At 44.9% G+C, this 15,147-nt stretch overlaps 1 protein-coding gene across 9 annotated transcripts in view; it reads right to left on the bottom strand.

Moving 5' to 3' along the window:
* Positions 1-2,131: 2,131 nt before the first annotated feature.
* Positions 2,132-15,147, bottom strand: part of PAX2 (paired box 2) — a 97,678-nt gene continuing 84,662 nt past the window's right edge. For 4 of the 9 annotated variants that reach the window (XM_082764238.1, XM_082764240.1, XM_082764239.1 and 1 more), the window contains 3 exons: positions 14,212-14,313; positions 8,543-8,629; positions 2,133-7,149 (listed from right to left, as the gene is read on the bottom strand). In XM_082764238.1, coding sequence (XP_082620364.1) covers positions 7,028-7,149; positions 8,543-8,629; positions 14,212-14,313 — 311 coding nt within the window. In that variant the 3' untranslated portion in view covers positions 2,133-7,027. Of the gene's footprint in view, positions 7,169-8,542; positions 8,630-14,211; positions 14,314-15,147 lie in introns of all 9 variants that reach the window. The other 5 variants (XM_082764242.1, XM_082764236.1, XM_082764237.1 and 2 more) reach the window with 3 other exon arrangements.

Below are 15,147 nucleotides of genomic sequence, written 5' to 3'. Positions count from 1 at the left end.
AGAATTCATTTATTTTTAAACAAGGTTGTCGTCATCTCACAATGTTCAAACTTTTCTTTATTTTTCCTGTCAGAGTAATTGATGAATAGGATTTCTTTTTATAGAGTTGTGTGATCTCTTACAGTATCATTTTCCTCATTTGCAGACAGATTGTGGTGTTCTTTTTGGTTTTATCATACAACATTTTCACACTAAGATTGCCCATTGCTTATGAGACATTATTAAAAGTACATAATACTAGTTTAATGGTAGAAATTATTCTTTCATGCAATTGTTTCTTTTTGCAAGATCCATAAATTCTTGGAAGTTACAAAAGTTCAACTCTCAGTTAAGAAGCCTTATACAGGAACCTCAGGGTGCAGTTTTCTGGATTGTATTAACAGGGATTTCAAATGAGATGATCATGCTGACTTCTCAATCTTTCTCCTAGTATTATTTTACCAGGATGAATTTTGAAAAGCCTTTTTGCTTCGTTCTGGTGTGTCGTGTATTGGGTCTTTGCCTTTCAGCCCCACCAGTGAGCACAGTGATTTCCTTTGACTCCAGCCAGTTTAATCTCCAGATCTCATGGCAGATCCCCGTTTGACTGTTCTCACCTAAACTTCAATAGATAAGGGTAATTCTGGCACGTGGAAGATTTCAGAATTTGGAAATCTGCTTTTGTTCTGATTTGGAGCATGGTCTGGGCCTGTCTGCCCAGCGGCGAGCCCTGCAAGGCAGGCTCCCTGGCTTCCCGAGAGCTGCCGGGCAGCTTTACTGCAGTGTTGTGGAAATTGAATTGCTTTTACGGACTGTTTGGATTTCAACAAATTGACTTCCACTTATGGAAAATGCCATGTTGGAGGATTTTCAGCCTATTCTATTAATATTGCAAGGGAAAATATAAACCAAAACAAAAGGAAACATTTTAACTGTCTGACGAGAGGAAGCTTCATGCGAGCATTTGATTTCCTGACAGCATTTCTGCACAGACTTTCCTTGAAATACACACACACCAGCAGAAAATCTGGCCAACGGACTTTTCATGGGCTGTTGTGAAAATAATATTAAATGACTCAAAATTGGAGAAGCAAAATTGATTTAGCCTAGCCTGACTCCTTGCTACATTTTTACTCCGCCTCTGTGACCTTAAACTGTGTTCGACTTCCTAGAGAATTAATGCTTGACTGAGGAAAAATTGAGCGAATACCTCAGTACTTGGTGTGTTTACAGCATACCTTAATATAATGTCTAGCTCTTTGTTAGGCGAACGATGAATTGTTTGGAGAATGGGTTATTAATAACTTTGCATTTGGCTTTGCCCTGCTGTTGACCAAGACAGAGATTCAGAGAGAGCAGGCTGTAACAAAACATCAGGCTGGCAGGATTCCGCTCATGAAGGTACAGATGGGGCAGCAGAGGGGTGGGGGCAACACCTGAAAGGTCTGATACTCTGAAGGAGAACCAGGGCTGATCCTGGAGGACAAAAGCCCTCTCAGGCACGTGGAGCAGACGTTGCTTGTTCCCAGGAGGGTTATGAGGAAAGATGTGCAGAGTGTAAGAGGACTCTGGGTTGCCCCATGTCGTAATGTGGTGGCTAGCCAGCAGCACTCTGATTTTCGGAGCTACCTGGGGACAGCAGCTGTGTTATGGGTCACTGGGAGTCAGCTGAGTGAGATCAACAGGAGAGGGAGTCCTGCTGGCAGTAAACAGAGGCAGAGTGCTGGGTGGGGGACTCAGAGGCTGGGCTGTGCTGTAAGGGGTTGCAAGCATGTGCAGTGGTTTCCACTGCATGGTGTGGTGGTTGCTAGCAATTGTAGTGCTGTTTGCATGGTGCCCGAAGGATGCTAGGTGCAACAAGTGCAACATCCAGGAGACCTCAGGGGGAACCTGCTGGTGAGAGAGAAGTGCTGAGGGAGGGAGAGAGGGAAAGAGAAACAAGCCAGAAGCCACAAAAATGACGTATGAAAAAAAATTGTTTTTATTTCTCATGTGCACAAAAAGAGAAAAGAAAAGAGTCAAACAGAACTGAAGCGATGAGGAAAAGCCAAGAGTGGCTGCAGCAGCCTAGAATGGAAATGACCCTGCACCTGGCAATGGCCCCCTCCCCTCCCCGGGCTCATGTCTAGCTCAACCTAGAGAGCATCAACAGAGCTGCTTACGGTTGGATTTGCTTTCAGTTCAGTAATTGATGTTGTTTGGTCCCTCCTTCCTGCTTTGCAAGTTTGCCACCGTTCTGGACCCAGCCAAGGAGCACACTATGGTATTTGTGGGGTCCCCTAGAAGGCCTTGTGCTCAGACCCCAGGGGGCAGCTATCATTCTCACTTACTTTCCCAGAAGACTGCTTTTCTTTAGGAAGAAAGGGTTATTTTTTCCAACAGTTCTGCAAACCAAAACTTCCTTTAGGAAAATGTTTATGTGCATATATACTATTATACTCAAGAGGAGAAATAGGCACAGGGTTTTCTGTTTTCCTTTTGTTGTTTGAACTCCTCACATTCACGTTGTGATTACTTCTGATGCCTTGTTCTGAATGTGACTTGTCACTACGGACAGGTCAGAAAGCATGCAGACGGGGCCTGTTCCCATGCGGCAGGGCTGGTTGCCACTTACCCACTGCCCCACTCAAAAAAGTATCTGCTTTAATGGATCTGCCCTGTGCAGCCCTCCCCGCTTCTTGTCCCAAGTCCCGTTGGGCCCAAAGGACATGGGAGCTGCAGGGAACAGGACTCAGAAGTGCTGCCCAGTTTTAAATGCTGTGGTCCCTGTTCCTCCCAGCAAAGTGTGGCATTTGAGAACTCATGAGATTCCTCCCCTTCAAAAAAAAAAAAAAACTGTGACAGGAGAAGATGCAGTCACACAACATTTCTGATTGGTCCATTAGATAAAGCAACATAGCAGAAGAGCAAAGAATGGGAAGAAAAGAAAGAAGTGCAAGGAGAGCTAAGGAAGAAGAATAAAGAAATGAAGAATTATTTGTGAGAAAAATGAAAAGAGAGAAATGTAATGGAAATGTTCATTATTATTCAGAATAATACTTAACACTTCGATACAGTTTTCTTTCCAGGATCTCAAAGCACTGAGCCGGTGCTAATTAATTCAACTGCGCAATACCCCTGTGGACTAGGAACTGTTGTTATCCCCATTTTACAGAAGATTGGAATCGAGGCATAGGGGAGAAATTGGACTTGACAAAGGTTCTCTAGAGCCAGGTGGAGAATTGGGGAGTTTGAGCTTGCAGATACCTGCTCTCATACTGGTAATGCTGCTCCCTCTCTGGATAGAAAAGTGCACTGGGAATGAAGAAGAATAAAAGAGAAGGATAGAAGTGGATTGGAAAGAAGGTATGAGAAAGAGATGGAAGAAAGGGAAGAGACAGCAGAATGAGGGAGAGAGATGTGAGTCATAGACTTCACTGGATTTTGCATAGCAATTTTTTCCCTCCAATTCTTTTTCTTCTCATTTTTTTTTTTCCTGTAAAACTTTTTAAAGAACAATGAAAAAAATCCATTTATAATGAAGCAACTGTTGGTCGGTTGGGGAAGGGGTCCTTCCAAGGTTTGGCTGTTCCCTCAGGTTCTGGATTTGTGCTGTGCTTTATTGAACACATTGTTTTGTTTTCAGTGAGCACAACGAGACTTGCACAGTACAGACAGCGTGTTCCTTATCTACAGGATGAGACGAGGCTGTTTTAATAACTACCATGATGAAGATGGAGATGAACTTATATACAAGAGGAATTGCCTTCACATTACACACATTATCTTCCTACAAAGCAGCAATTGTTTTTGCAAATAACATAATATTAAATAATTGGTAGAATTTTTGCGTTTCCTGCATAGTCCAGTCTAATGGAATCTATATGAATATTGATGGTTTTCTTCTGCATAATATCACCACATAAATCCCTGTGTCAGCTACTAGACTTTAGCTATAATACTGCTTTACAATGCATCCACCGACTGTAAATCAAAACAACCAACACAAGAAACTCTTTGGCAAATGTAATTCAGTACATTCGCGTGGGGGTCTACAGATGGTGGTGGAAGAGGATTAGACTGCCCAGTCCTTTGCATAATTCTGCTTTCCTTTTAATTTTCCTGATCAAACTACTTGTACTTACGGTCTTTCCAGACCAACCCAATGCCTGGTGGAAGTCCCCTTTTATCGGTGGAGTTACACCAACAATGGATTTGTCCCTCCAAGGGTCAAATCAAGCCAGCCGTGAGTGAGCCAACCAAATCCAGCTTTTGTATCCTATCTCGTGTCTCAAGTTTAGTGAAACACCTTCATGAAAATGAGCGTTTCTGAGCTGCTAGCTTCTCTTGAGGTGGACCCTGGGCTGCAGGTTGCCAAGCGTGACGTGTCACAATCCCCTTTTCATGAGCCTCTTCAGGAGGTTCTAGTTGCCAGTACTGGGATTTACTGCCTCTGGCCCTGAGTGAGACTGGGTGGTGCACAAGTAGAGCAAAGGCTGTACTGAGAGACTAACGGGGAGACTTTGCTAACAGGGTCCAGCATCTGTCTGGTGTCAATGGAGGAAAACAGAAGGAGTGGTAAAGGTAAATTTTCAGACATTATTCAGAATTTGCTTCTCATGTAGAATAAAATGAGATAATGGGCCAAATTCTGGTCTCAGTGACAGTGAAACAACTCTGCAATTCGCAGCAGGTTACTCAGAGGTAAGACGTGCAAAATAACACTTTAAATAGATCAGGAGTAACCTCTTTGACTTTATTCTGTACAGGAACAGATTTTAGCTCTATATCTTCTATGTAAACATCCCCCCACCCCCAATACCCTTTTCATTTGGGCATCCCATTAAAGAAGACACAGACCTATAATCAGCTAGAGCCATGCAAGGGCTAAAAGTGTTAGGTGAAAGGGGCCTTTGGGATCAACACAGCTGTTTACTGATGATGGATTTCATACATACAAGTTAAACTTGGAGACAGAATACCGAGTCCACAACCACATCTCCTCAGCGGCTGGGATTTTATGGATTTTATGGATTTTATACATAATGTTGGCTGTACAGACTGCACCACTGTTCACTTTCATGCCCTTCGGGGGTTTGATTCTCAATCCTGTCTTTGTCCATGGACAGTAGCCCACTAGTTTTATCTGAAACCTCTCTAAAACAACAAGGATCTGCTTTGGCAGACTTGATGCCCTGGGGACAGGCTATAGCTGCCTTCGTGTTTTCTTTGAGTGTTTTTTAGGAAGTGTCAGTGCAAGGAACAGTTTATGAGTTTGCTGACAATACAGGAGTAATAAGCATTTCTATTGACAGTTAGCCTTTTGCAGAACAGTGTTTGCCAGTCACTTGGGAACCAAAACGAGCAGAGAATCCCTAGAGAATCATCAGGTGAGCATTTGGGATAAGGGGTAAATATTAGGGTGCACAATATAGGGCTGAATATGAAAAGATGAGGCTGCATGTTGGGACTGGCCAGAAGGGTGTGGGCATATGGACTTGGATGGAGGCCTATAAATTATCAGATGCGTGAGCATGTGGACTGAAAATTGACGAGGGCCCTTATAGCAAGGCAGATAGGAAATTAGGTGGTGGGCACTGATAACGAGGCTGTCGTCACCAGGCTATAGGGATCTGGAGAATGGGTGTTGGGCAGGTGTAAAACTGCGTAAATCGGGATGTGGGTGAGCTGAAATAGTCATGGGTACAGGGATTAAGGTAAAAGGAGAGGAGCCTAAGGGCTAGGGAACCAAGCAATAATCCCAGCCAATCCTGAATTTGTCCATCTCAGTCTCAGCTGTCCAGAGGGCAATCAGATGGGCCCACGTGAAGCCCCACACTTTCCTTTCCACCACAAAGCGCAGTTAGAGCGCAGCTGGGCTTGTTTTCTTTGTTTGCCAACCAGTGACATGGAAAACGTTTGTTGACTCAGAGTGCTTTTTTGTCGACTGATGTGTTTGGTAACTTTGTCAGATGTGACTTGTCCACACTGCTCCCCAGAGACAGGATTTGGGGAAGGGGGAGGAGGAGGAGGCGACGGGGGTGGAGCTGGCATCCAATCCTCTCCAATACCACCATCCCATTGTAGTGCAAAACAGAAAGGAAACAAAACCCGAGAGTGAAAGAGGAGCGTCAAGCGTCAGAGGAACTGGTCTGCCATTCAGGTGGTGGGGAGGGATGGGACTTGGAGTTTTATTTTTGTAGGGTTTTTTAATTATTATTTTGTGTTTTTTTTTTCTTGGTTTTGTTTGCTTGGGTTTTTTAGAAAATTGGGGATTTGTTCTTTTTTTTTTTTTTTCCTTTTTACAGACCTTCATGACAAAGCATAAAAACACAGTTATATTTATATATCTATTTATATATTTCTTCATTTCGTCGGTCGGTTTGTAAATGTTGCTCCATCCTCCTGTCTGAGCTGATTGTGTGTCACAGAAATCGTGGGCGTATGTGGGAGGCTCGCCCCCGGCCTGGCCTGCAAAGTCACCGCGTGGGCTGTGGCCGGCGGCGGCGAAGCCATGCTGAAGAGTGGGGATGAAGTGCACAGAGAACCCCTCGCGGGGGACAGATAAGTCACTTGGTCCTTTCCTCGGCTGCCAGACGGGCCAGGTCTCTGTGCTGCCATCTCTGCTCTAGCCAGGCCGTTCCCTCCGTCCTGGGGAGCGGGGCGGTCATCACAGGTTATGCGTTTCGAAGAGTCCACCACAGAAGAGCGTATCTTTGGGGAACAGTGTTTAGTCAGCGGCTGTGTCCCCTGCTTCCCCCTGCCCTTACCGCTCCCGGGAGGTGGGGGTCCCGCGAGGCGATGGTTGCCAGCTGCAGCGCTGCCCGCTTCCCCTCGGGTCTCGGGAGCGCCGGAGAGGAGCACGCGTGGCCCGGCCTCGCCGGGGGCTCCTTCGGGAGGCGGCGGGGCCCGTGGCTCCAGCCGGCGTGGCGGGGCACGGGGGGACGCAGGGGAGGACGGGGTGCTCAGTCAGGTGTCGGGGCGCTCGGCGCGGCGGCGGAGAGGGAGGGCGCGGGCTGCGGGAGGCACGGAGGGGTCCTCTTCGCCTTCCCAGGGGCGGCGGGGTGGGTCAGACAGGTACAATGTGGAGGCCTAAGCTGTCGCCCTGCAGTTTCATGTGGTTTCCATGGTAACTAGTGGCGGTCATAGGCAGCGGCAGCAGTGGGAGGTGCGGAGCCCCGGGATGTGGCACTATAATAATAAGGGGAACCTGAAAGTTAACACAGGAGAAGAATGGACTGGTTGAAAGGACAAACAGTGAAAAAAAAAAAAAAAAATAAAAAGCAAAACAATCAAACGAAGAAAAAGAAACGAAGGAGAACTAAAAAAAAAAAAAAAAAAAGAAGAAGAAGAAAGGAAAAAGAAAAGGAAACAAAGAAAAGGAAGGGAAGCAAAAGAAGGAACCTGGGGACTCAGCTGTTGCTGAGGTTAGTGGGAGGCAGTCGGTGCAGGCCAGCCAAGGGCCACGTCTCAGAGAAGAGAGGTTACAGTGGCCTCTGGGTCTGAAGCCCCTCTGTGGGGAGGTCCTCTTGCTCCTTCAGACCACCAGTGAGGAGCTGAGAGGGAAGCACGTGAGCACTGAGCGGAAATATCCCACACCTGATCACAGAAATTGCCCACACCCGATCGAGGCCACCAGGGAGTTGCCAGGGCTGCGTGTTCTGAGCATATCTGATCAAGTACAGTGGGTTGCTCTTAAAACAGGAAGGGAAGAAGGAAACAGAATTGCATCGTTCGTTGCTTGGGATTTTGGTCACATTTGGAATGAAAGCTCTCTAGATGGTTATTGAATGTGTGTTAAATAGTGATTGATTATTAAGATCACATTTACTGAGGTTTAACAACACTGGAATAAAATGTGCATCTATTACCTAGTTGTTAAACCTCAGTAAATACGTAGTTAATAATCACAGCTGATTTATTTTACTTATAATAAATATCTTCCTGTTCTCTTGCAAAGAGGTGTTGTGTTAGAAGATGGAGTCTTATGGGAAGTTTTTTCCCCTCAGAAAAAAACCCTGACTTTTTTCTGGGTGTATTAGAGTCACTGGAGATGGATATATTCCTACAAGGAAACTCTACTGGCAATTGCAAACACATTGCTGCAAGCTGTTTCCCATTCCCAACATTGCTCCAACTGGTCCTATAAGAAGAGCTTCCATTGGATTTCCAGGTGCCCAGGAATTGACTCTGGAGTTAGCTTGGGAGAGGAGTAAAACCTCATGTGGGTTTTTGAACAGATCTTGAATGGATGCTGATTGCAGACGGTGAGAGTAGCAGAACTTGAAGCTAGCTTCTGGTTTGATTTGGAATAAACTGTGGATGCAGCCCATGGAGAAGACAGAAGCGAGCTGGAATTCTGAACCATCTCTTGAAAGAGGAATTGGCTTCAGGACAGTCACAAAATACATGAGTGCTATATATACCCATCTAGATACTGGACTGGAGAGTGAGGAAGACAGCCCTTCATCTGGCCAGATACTTGAAAGCCCTCTTCAGAAACAAACAAACAAAGAGAAGAAAACAAAGAGACAAACAGAAGGAGCGCGAAGCTGGGGGTGTGCGGTGGGAAAGAGGTACTCACTTAGTAATGCAGGGTTGCTGAATCGCCAGGCCTCATTGTAGGTTGTGTACTGAGGGTGGCTGTAGGGGTTCCCTGAGAACTCGCTCCCTGAAAGAAATCAAAGAAGTCATGAAATGCAGTTAACGATGAAGATTTATGCGTGCTGTTCCATCAAGCCCGTGTTTGTGTTGAGTCCATATGCCATCAGCAAAACTAGGGTATGTAGCTCCCTTGCCCACCTGGTACTTGCCCTTCAGGATGCTGTAGTGTTTGTGCACTGAATGTGCAGTGTGCTTATCCATACAATCAACAATTGTGAGATTGGCCTCTTCATTTATGAGACCACATTTATGATCAGTCAGTGAGTTACAGAGAAAAAATATTGTATTCCAGTTCCAGAAGAGAATTTTCTCAGGTGCTATCTTGAATCTAGAAGACAAACTGGGCTATGGATCCATTCTCAACATTTGGCAATATTGGCCCAAACCAAAATACTTGGGAACTTTGTAATCTAATAAGACTCTGAACCAAAATTTGAATGTGGTAGAGTCTTCTTAAATATTCAGTTTTATTGTGCAGAAGGAGCTGGGTCTTGTTTTATGGATGTCTGTGCAGGCCTAAGGGAATTATATTCAGGGACTGAGGAGGTATGGTGTTGCATTCAAAATAAGTAAATCTCCCCGAACTTAAAAAAACAACCAAACAAGCATGATTTTGTTAAGTGAAAACATGCCATTATCTGACCATAACCTCAGTGTAATCCAGTACTAACAGGCTGGGAGCATTGGGTCCCATCTGAAAGGCGTTATGCACTCAAAAGGCAGTGAGTGAACAGCGTGACTTAGCTTCTGGTCTGCTCTGAGGAGGGGGTGGAGAGCATAGACGTGCACGTGGGGTTCCTACTAGATGCTGTGGAACAGGAAAAGAAGGCAGTGCAAGATGCGCTGGATGCCTGTGATACAATTACCGAAGAAATGTCAATTAATTATACTGTAATCTCTGCAAATCTTCCCTCACAGGAGAGTTAAAACCCAAAATAGGTTCTCAGATGGTGGAAGTGAAGTCTGTTAAAGTCAGTGGATTTGCACTGATTTAAGCTCGGGAGGATCTGTCCAGCTGGGTCCTTTTAAGACACTCAGAATAATAACCAAAGTAGTCAGTACGGAAATGTGTATGTATCAAAACAATTACCGTCCAAAGCTCTTTTAGTCACAGTACTTTTTAGTTTCAGCATAAAAACTCCTACTGTGCGATGGACCTTGCTCAACATTGATTTAATGATAATAACTCAGCATGTTTCTATACCTAGAAACATCCTGTACTGAAAATCCCGACAACTAGTGGGGAAGGAGTAGGTGAAGCCTACTTAAGTTGACCAAGATCTCTGGGATTAGGGTAGAAAGGCAGAAAGTGGTGCACAGTCCAGGTTTATGCCTATTGAAGCTACTTATCTGTGGGGTATACTGGGATGAATTTGGCCTCTGAAGAAGGAAAAGGCAACCCAGATGAGAATTACTGCTCTTAAACGCCTCAAATGGAGATCACTTCTCTGCGTCGAGAGAAGTTCTGATGTTTCAAGGCTTCTCTCTCACCCTCCTCTGAGTTTGTCACCCTAAACTGTTTATAGCGTTCCTAAAGCACGGGTTAAGTAGAGGAGAAAGAGCCCCAGCTATGGAGAGCTGGGGAGGAGGGAGGGCAGCCACTGGAAACAGTGTTTATTGACGAGGAGTGAAAGCATGCATGCAGCAGGATAATGAGCTTTTGAGCTCAACTGTGACCAAGAGGAACTGAGCTATCGCCTTCCCCGATCACTAATGAAACAAGTGTAATTTCCTCATCAACATTGGATTCTGTTTAACGACTCCCTGCCGTTGCCATCACCAGCCCTCTGCAGGCTCTACGCTGCTCTGTGTAAACTGTAGTTCCTTTCAGAGGATGCTCACTTCTCCAAAACAGTTTGCAGAAACTTGATGGCCTTTCTGGGAAAGTGGAAGAAGCGAGCCAGGGATCAAAGGTGCTCTGTTACCATTGCAGGAAGCATTTCACAAATGCACAGATTAAGCACAGCGCAATTCCTGACTCATCCTTGACCAACCCCAGGTTTTTTAGGTGTGCATGCAGGGACTGCTGGCCTTCATCCATGTCCACAGCTGGTGATCTGAAGTTACGGGCAAATGCGAATGCAGGACGTGTATCTTAGCACATCATCCACATAAACCTCAGAGATATTTGCATGCGTGACTGAGCGTGTTGCATGGATGTACTGCTACTGGAGACAAGCTCATCTCTAGACTATACAATGAGAAGTCCAGTGAAAAGTTGTCACGGACAGAACAGAGAAACTTCGGTTAGTGCTGGTCAAACAATCTTCTCAGAAACAGCTCTCTGCTGGAAAATGCTGTCTCATCGAAATGGAAATGTTTTGCATTAGCTTGTCAGCTTCAGCGGAGTTTTGGAAGGAAAAGTTCCAAAATGATTGCAAATTGAAACAAAGTATTATGTTTCAACTTTCTTGTTTTGTTTCATTTTGCCTTTCTCATCTCATTTAATTTCCTTGCAACTCTTTTATTATTTTAATATGTCTTGACATCTAGAACATGTTGACGTTATTGAAATGTTTCATCCTGATGTTTGCAAATTGAACAGTTTCAAGATTCTGACTCCTCATCCCAATGAAAGATAAAAACAAATGTCAGAAAGTCAGAATTTTGCATGCGTTAGAAATTCTGCTTTCCAATGAGCTCTGCTTTTAGCACTGAACCTTTATTTAAGGAGGATAGAGCCTCTTTCATCTCTCACATCTCATTCTCTCACATCTGGACAGTGCTATTTCCCTGTCACTGTGTTTCTTACAGATGCTCCCTGAGTGGACACCTTGCTCGCTGCTTGTTTCTAATACACCTGAAGCACTGGCTCCTGGTCTTTTTGGCCCAGGGGCAGTGACAAACCACTGGTGATGTGCTGCTTTGTTTTTCCTTTTCAACCTGGACTCTTAGCAGAGGTTGCCAGCAAGCACAGAGGATCAGTCTCAGGAGGCCTATATTGTGTGCAATCCGCGCTCTGGGAACCTTTACTAACAGTATTTCTTGGTATCTGTATTTAAGCCTTGGCATGTTTAGTCTTCTAATACAGAAACTATGAGGCATGAAGTGAGCCTAGCAGGTGGCAGGTCCAGGACCAGTAAGGGAGGTTGTTTTCATGCAATATGTAGTTAAGGTACAGAACTTCTTGCCATAGGTTGCTGCAGATGTTAAAGGCTTGTATGGGTTCAAGAGACACTGCTTAAGCATGTGGAGGGGAATTCTATTGCAGGTGCTTAATATTAAACAGAAAGATACTATCTCTGCCTTAGGAAGTCTCTGAGCTGCAACTTGTTAGAGGCACAGAGATCTCTCAAGGAAGTGCTGATACCTGCTTTACTCGTACACCCTTCCCAGGCAATCTGTTTCGACCCCTGACAGAGAGCAGTGGCTGGAGAGACCTGCAGCGTGACCCATTAAAGCCAGTCTTATGTTCCTTCCCAGGAAGCCTCTTTATCTCCAGCTCGTTGGCATTGGTCACATAAGAGGACAGGAACAGAAGGGCTGCCAGGCTGGGTCTGACCAGTGGGGTCTGGCTGACGCAGCCGGTACCCAATGTGATGTAGATGCTGTAACTACTACAGGGTGCCTGAGTAGGCCACAGGAAAAGCTTCTGTAACTGAATGTTGACATCAGATCTAATGTAAAGATGTCTCTTTGACTTGAATAATCTCTTTGGAGTACAACTCGACTTCATTCTTCATCATCCTGTATTCCCCCACCCCCTTTTTTTTCAGTATCTGTGTGTTTTGGGGGATACTGCTGTCTTATGGATAAGTAGCCTCTGCATCAAATCTCCTATTCTTGGATAAGTGATCCCTGTGATTAATGGTCTTAAAATCTTTGTCTCAGTTTAAGTGTCAGTGTCATCCTTGCAATGAGGATGTTAAATGTACATAGCAGTCACTGAACACTTCTTACACCAGATCCTGTGTAGCAGAAGTTGGGAAGAGCCTGTGGTTTAGTAGTATGTATTAAACTAGCCAGCTATTTTAGTGCTATCAGTAGTTTCTTATGCCATGACCCTCTGTAAGTTTTGAACTATAGCTGACAGGTATGTTGACAATTGAATCTACCTACTGTCACTGATTTATGTTTTTTAAATTGATTTATATTTTCTTAGTGCTCCTCTGATTCTGGAGCCAAGTGGAGTTTAAACCATTCCCTTGAAAAATTTAGTGTAGAAGGCAATGCCTGAAGTTTTGCCAAGTCTGCAGCACCCCAGGAGTTCAGCAGGCTGGCTGGCTGTAGCAAGGGACTGAAGTGGCGCTTGGGGAGGGTACCAGTCCACTGTCTTTTCCTGATCTGGAGGTCAATCACATCAACTTCACAACATAGCCCAAGATTTTTTGTGTGTCTTAGGATGATAAGCAGGCAGTCTGTGAGCTCTAGAACGTGCCCATAGGCATTAGCTGGTATTGGTGGTATATAGGCAGTGATTTGTCATTTAAAGGTGTAAAGACTCGGACCTACAAACATTCACTGTCAGTGATATTTTCACTGATTAACTGTCCTCTGCAGCGCGTGCTTGTTTAGCCAGCTGTTCCAAGATTTGGATGAGGGCTAAGTTAGGCTTTTCACTCACAAACCCTGGGAAATTGTATTGCAGTAATTTACAAGATTTCTGTCCTCAGCTTTCTGCTGCTTCACTTCACAATTGCTGTCTGAGTCATTCTTCCAGCGGCAGAGGTTGCAGAACAGCCTGTACCTGCTCGTTAGCCATCACGGCTCCCAGCCCAGGGTGTTAACATAAGCAGAAATCAGTGGCAGATGAAGTCTCGAGTCCTGAGCTACTGGGGATGAGAAATGAAAATCCTGCCTCTTCATTTATCTAGTGGGACTTGCTGTCATCTGAGAAGTGGGGAGCAGAGCCTGTGGAAATAACCTCTTCTGTTGCCCCCAGGTAAATGGTCCTCTGTGCTCCCTACACCCTGGGCGGTATTACCCAAGCTGTTTGCCAAGAGGACAAATTTCTCCAAAGGCATTGGGTGGCAAAGGAACAGTTTGCCTTTGAATGTAGGATTAGGTAGGATTAGTTCCTTCTTGGACTGGGGCACTATCTTACAAACAGAAGGTGGGTAAGTAGTTGGTTGTTGAAAGTGAATGGTTAGTTTCTCCTGAAATGCTGTTAATCATTGCTGAGTTCTTGGCCAGTTCAGGCTGTGGACAGCAGGCCTCCAAGAGCTGCAGGTATTAAATTACCATCGATGATTTGCAGTTTGATGCCCTGGCTTTAGACAGACGTAAGTTGTTACCCTAAGTTAGTGGATAGTTGAATATCCTCAGCCACGAGCAGTACATAATAATCTGCACGGGTCATTGGAAAATAATTACATCTGTTAATGAATACTAAGGTTAATTAATTACCAATTAATTGCCACAGGTTATAGATAGCTAGTTGCCCATAGCAGCAGTAAATCAGTTACCAGGGGGAGGGAGATATATTACAGAGTGGGTTGTGAGCTACTTTGGCTATAGGCACCTGATGTTTTTTATATGAAAAAAAAACCTTGATGGCAGCAAAGCAATAGCAAAGCCAGTTGTGAAAGGTCTTCCACTACAAGTATGCTGTTCAAACATGTGGGCACCGTTACTGAATTCTAGACTTACCAGGAACCATTCCTGCCAGAGTTGAGGTTGGGTAGCTGCCTTGTCCAGTTGGGGGAACATGGGGTGGGTAGCCAGGCAAGGTAGTGCTTGCCATATCACGACCTGGAAAGGGAAAGAATCAGGACAGGGCATCAGTAGGGATAAGGTCCTTCAGTACTGATTCAGTGTCACCTTTTGTCCCACCATCACTCACTAGCAGCTTGATGGGCAAATGCTGTGCGTCTTGCCCTTATTGTGTGCTGACCTTCTACTGAACATTTTGGGGGAAGATTGTGGCACTTCTGATCTCAGGCTATAGGGATGGATCTTAAAACTTAGCACTGTGAGGCTCAAAAGAATTGCTTTCACGGTAGATTTTTGAGCCTGTTAGAAATTTTGGATCTATTTTCACTAAACAAAAATTGCCCTAAGCTGCACAGAGAATGGCAGCACGTTCATTGCCAATGTAGCTGAGGTCCTTTCTATAAGCAGTCGATGCAGTTCCAAAACTGTGGTGATGTTGCTTTAGGGCATGACCAATGGGTAAGGCACTGGAAAGTGATCCAGGAGTTTTCTCTGCCTGTCTCTGGTCCCACCTCTGCCGTTTACCTGCTGATGCTAAAACCATCAGCAAGTCACTTCACCTCTCTGCGCTTCTTCTTATGCTGCAAACTCTTTGGTGCAAGGGCACGCTCCCAGTACATTTTCACAGTGCTTAGCATTAGATCAATACTTGCTGGGCTCTTTCCAGGTGCTGGTGTAATATATAATAATAGGATCATGTGAATTAATTTGAGTCCCACTTCATTTTTATCACAGATACAAGTGTTTGTTAGTAATACTCCAACTCTTGGTATCTTTTATCCACCAAAGAAGTAGAGAAGGGTGTAGATCGGGTGGATGAGTGGAGTTGATTTTTCATCTCTTAGGAAGTGCAGCTGGAGGCTTCTTGGTTGA

Source organism: Aythya marila (assembly GCF_965140915.1).
Source record: "Aythya marila genome assembly, chromosome: 7".
Lineage (NCBI taxonomy): Eukaryota > Metazoa > Chordata > Aves > Anseriformes > Anatidae > Aythya > Aythya marila.
This window is presented reverse-complemented; position numbering and strand designations above follow the sequence as displayed.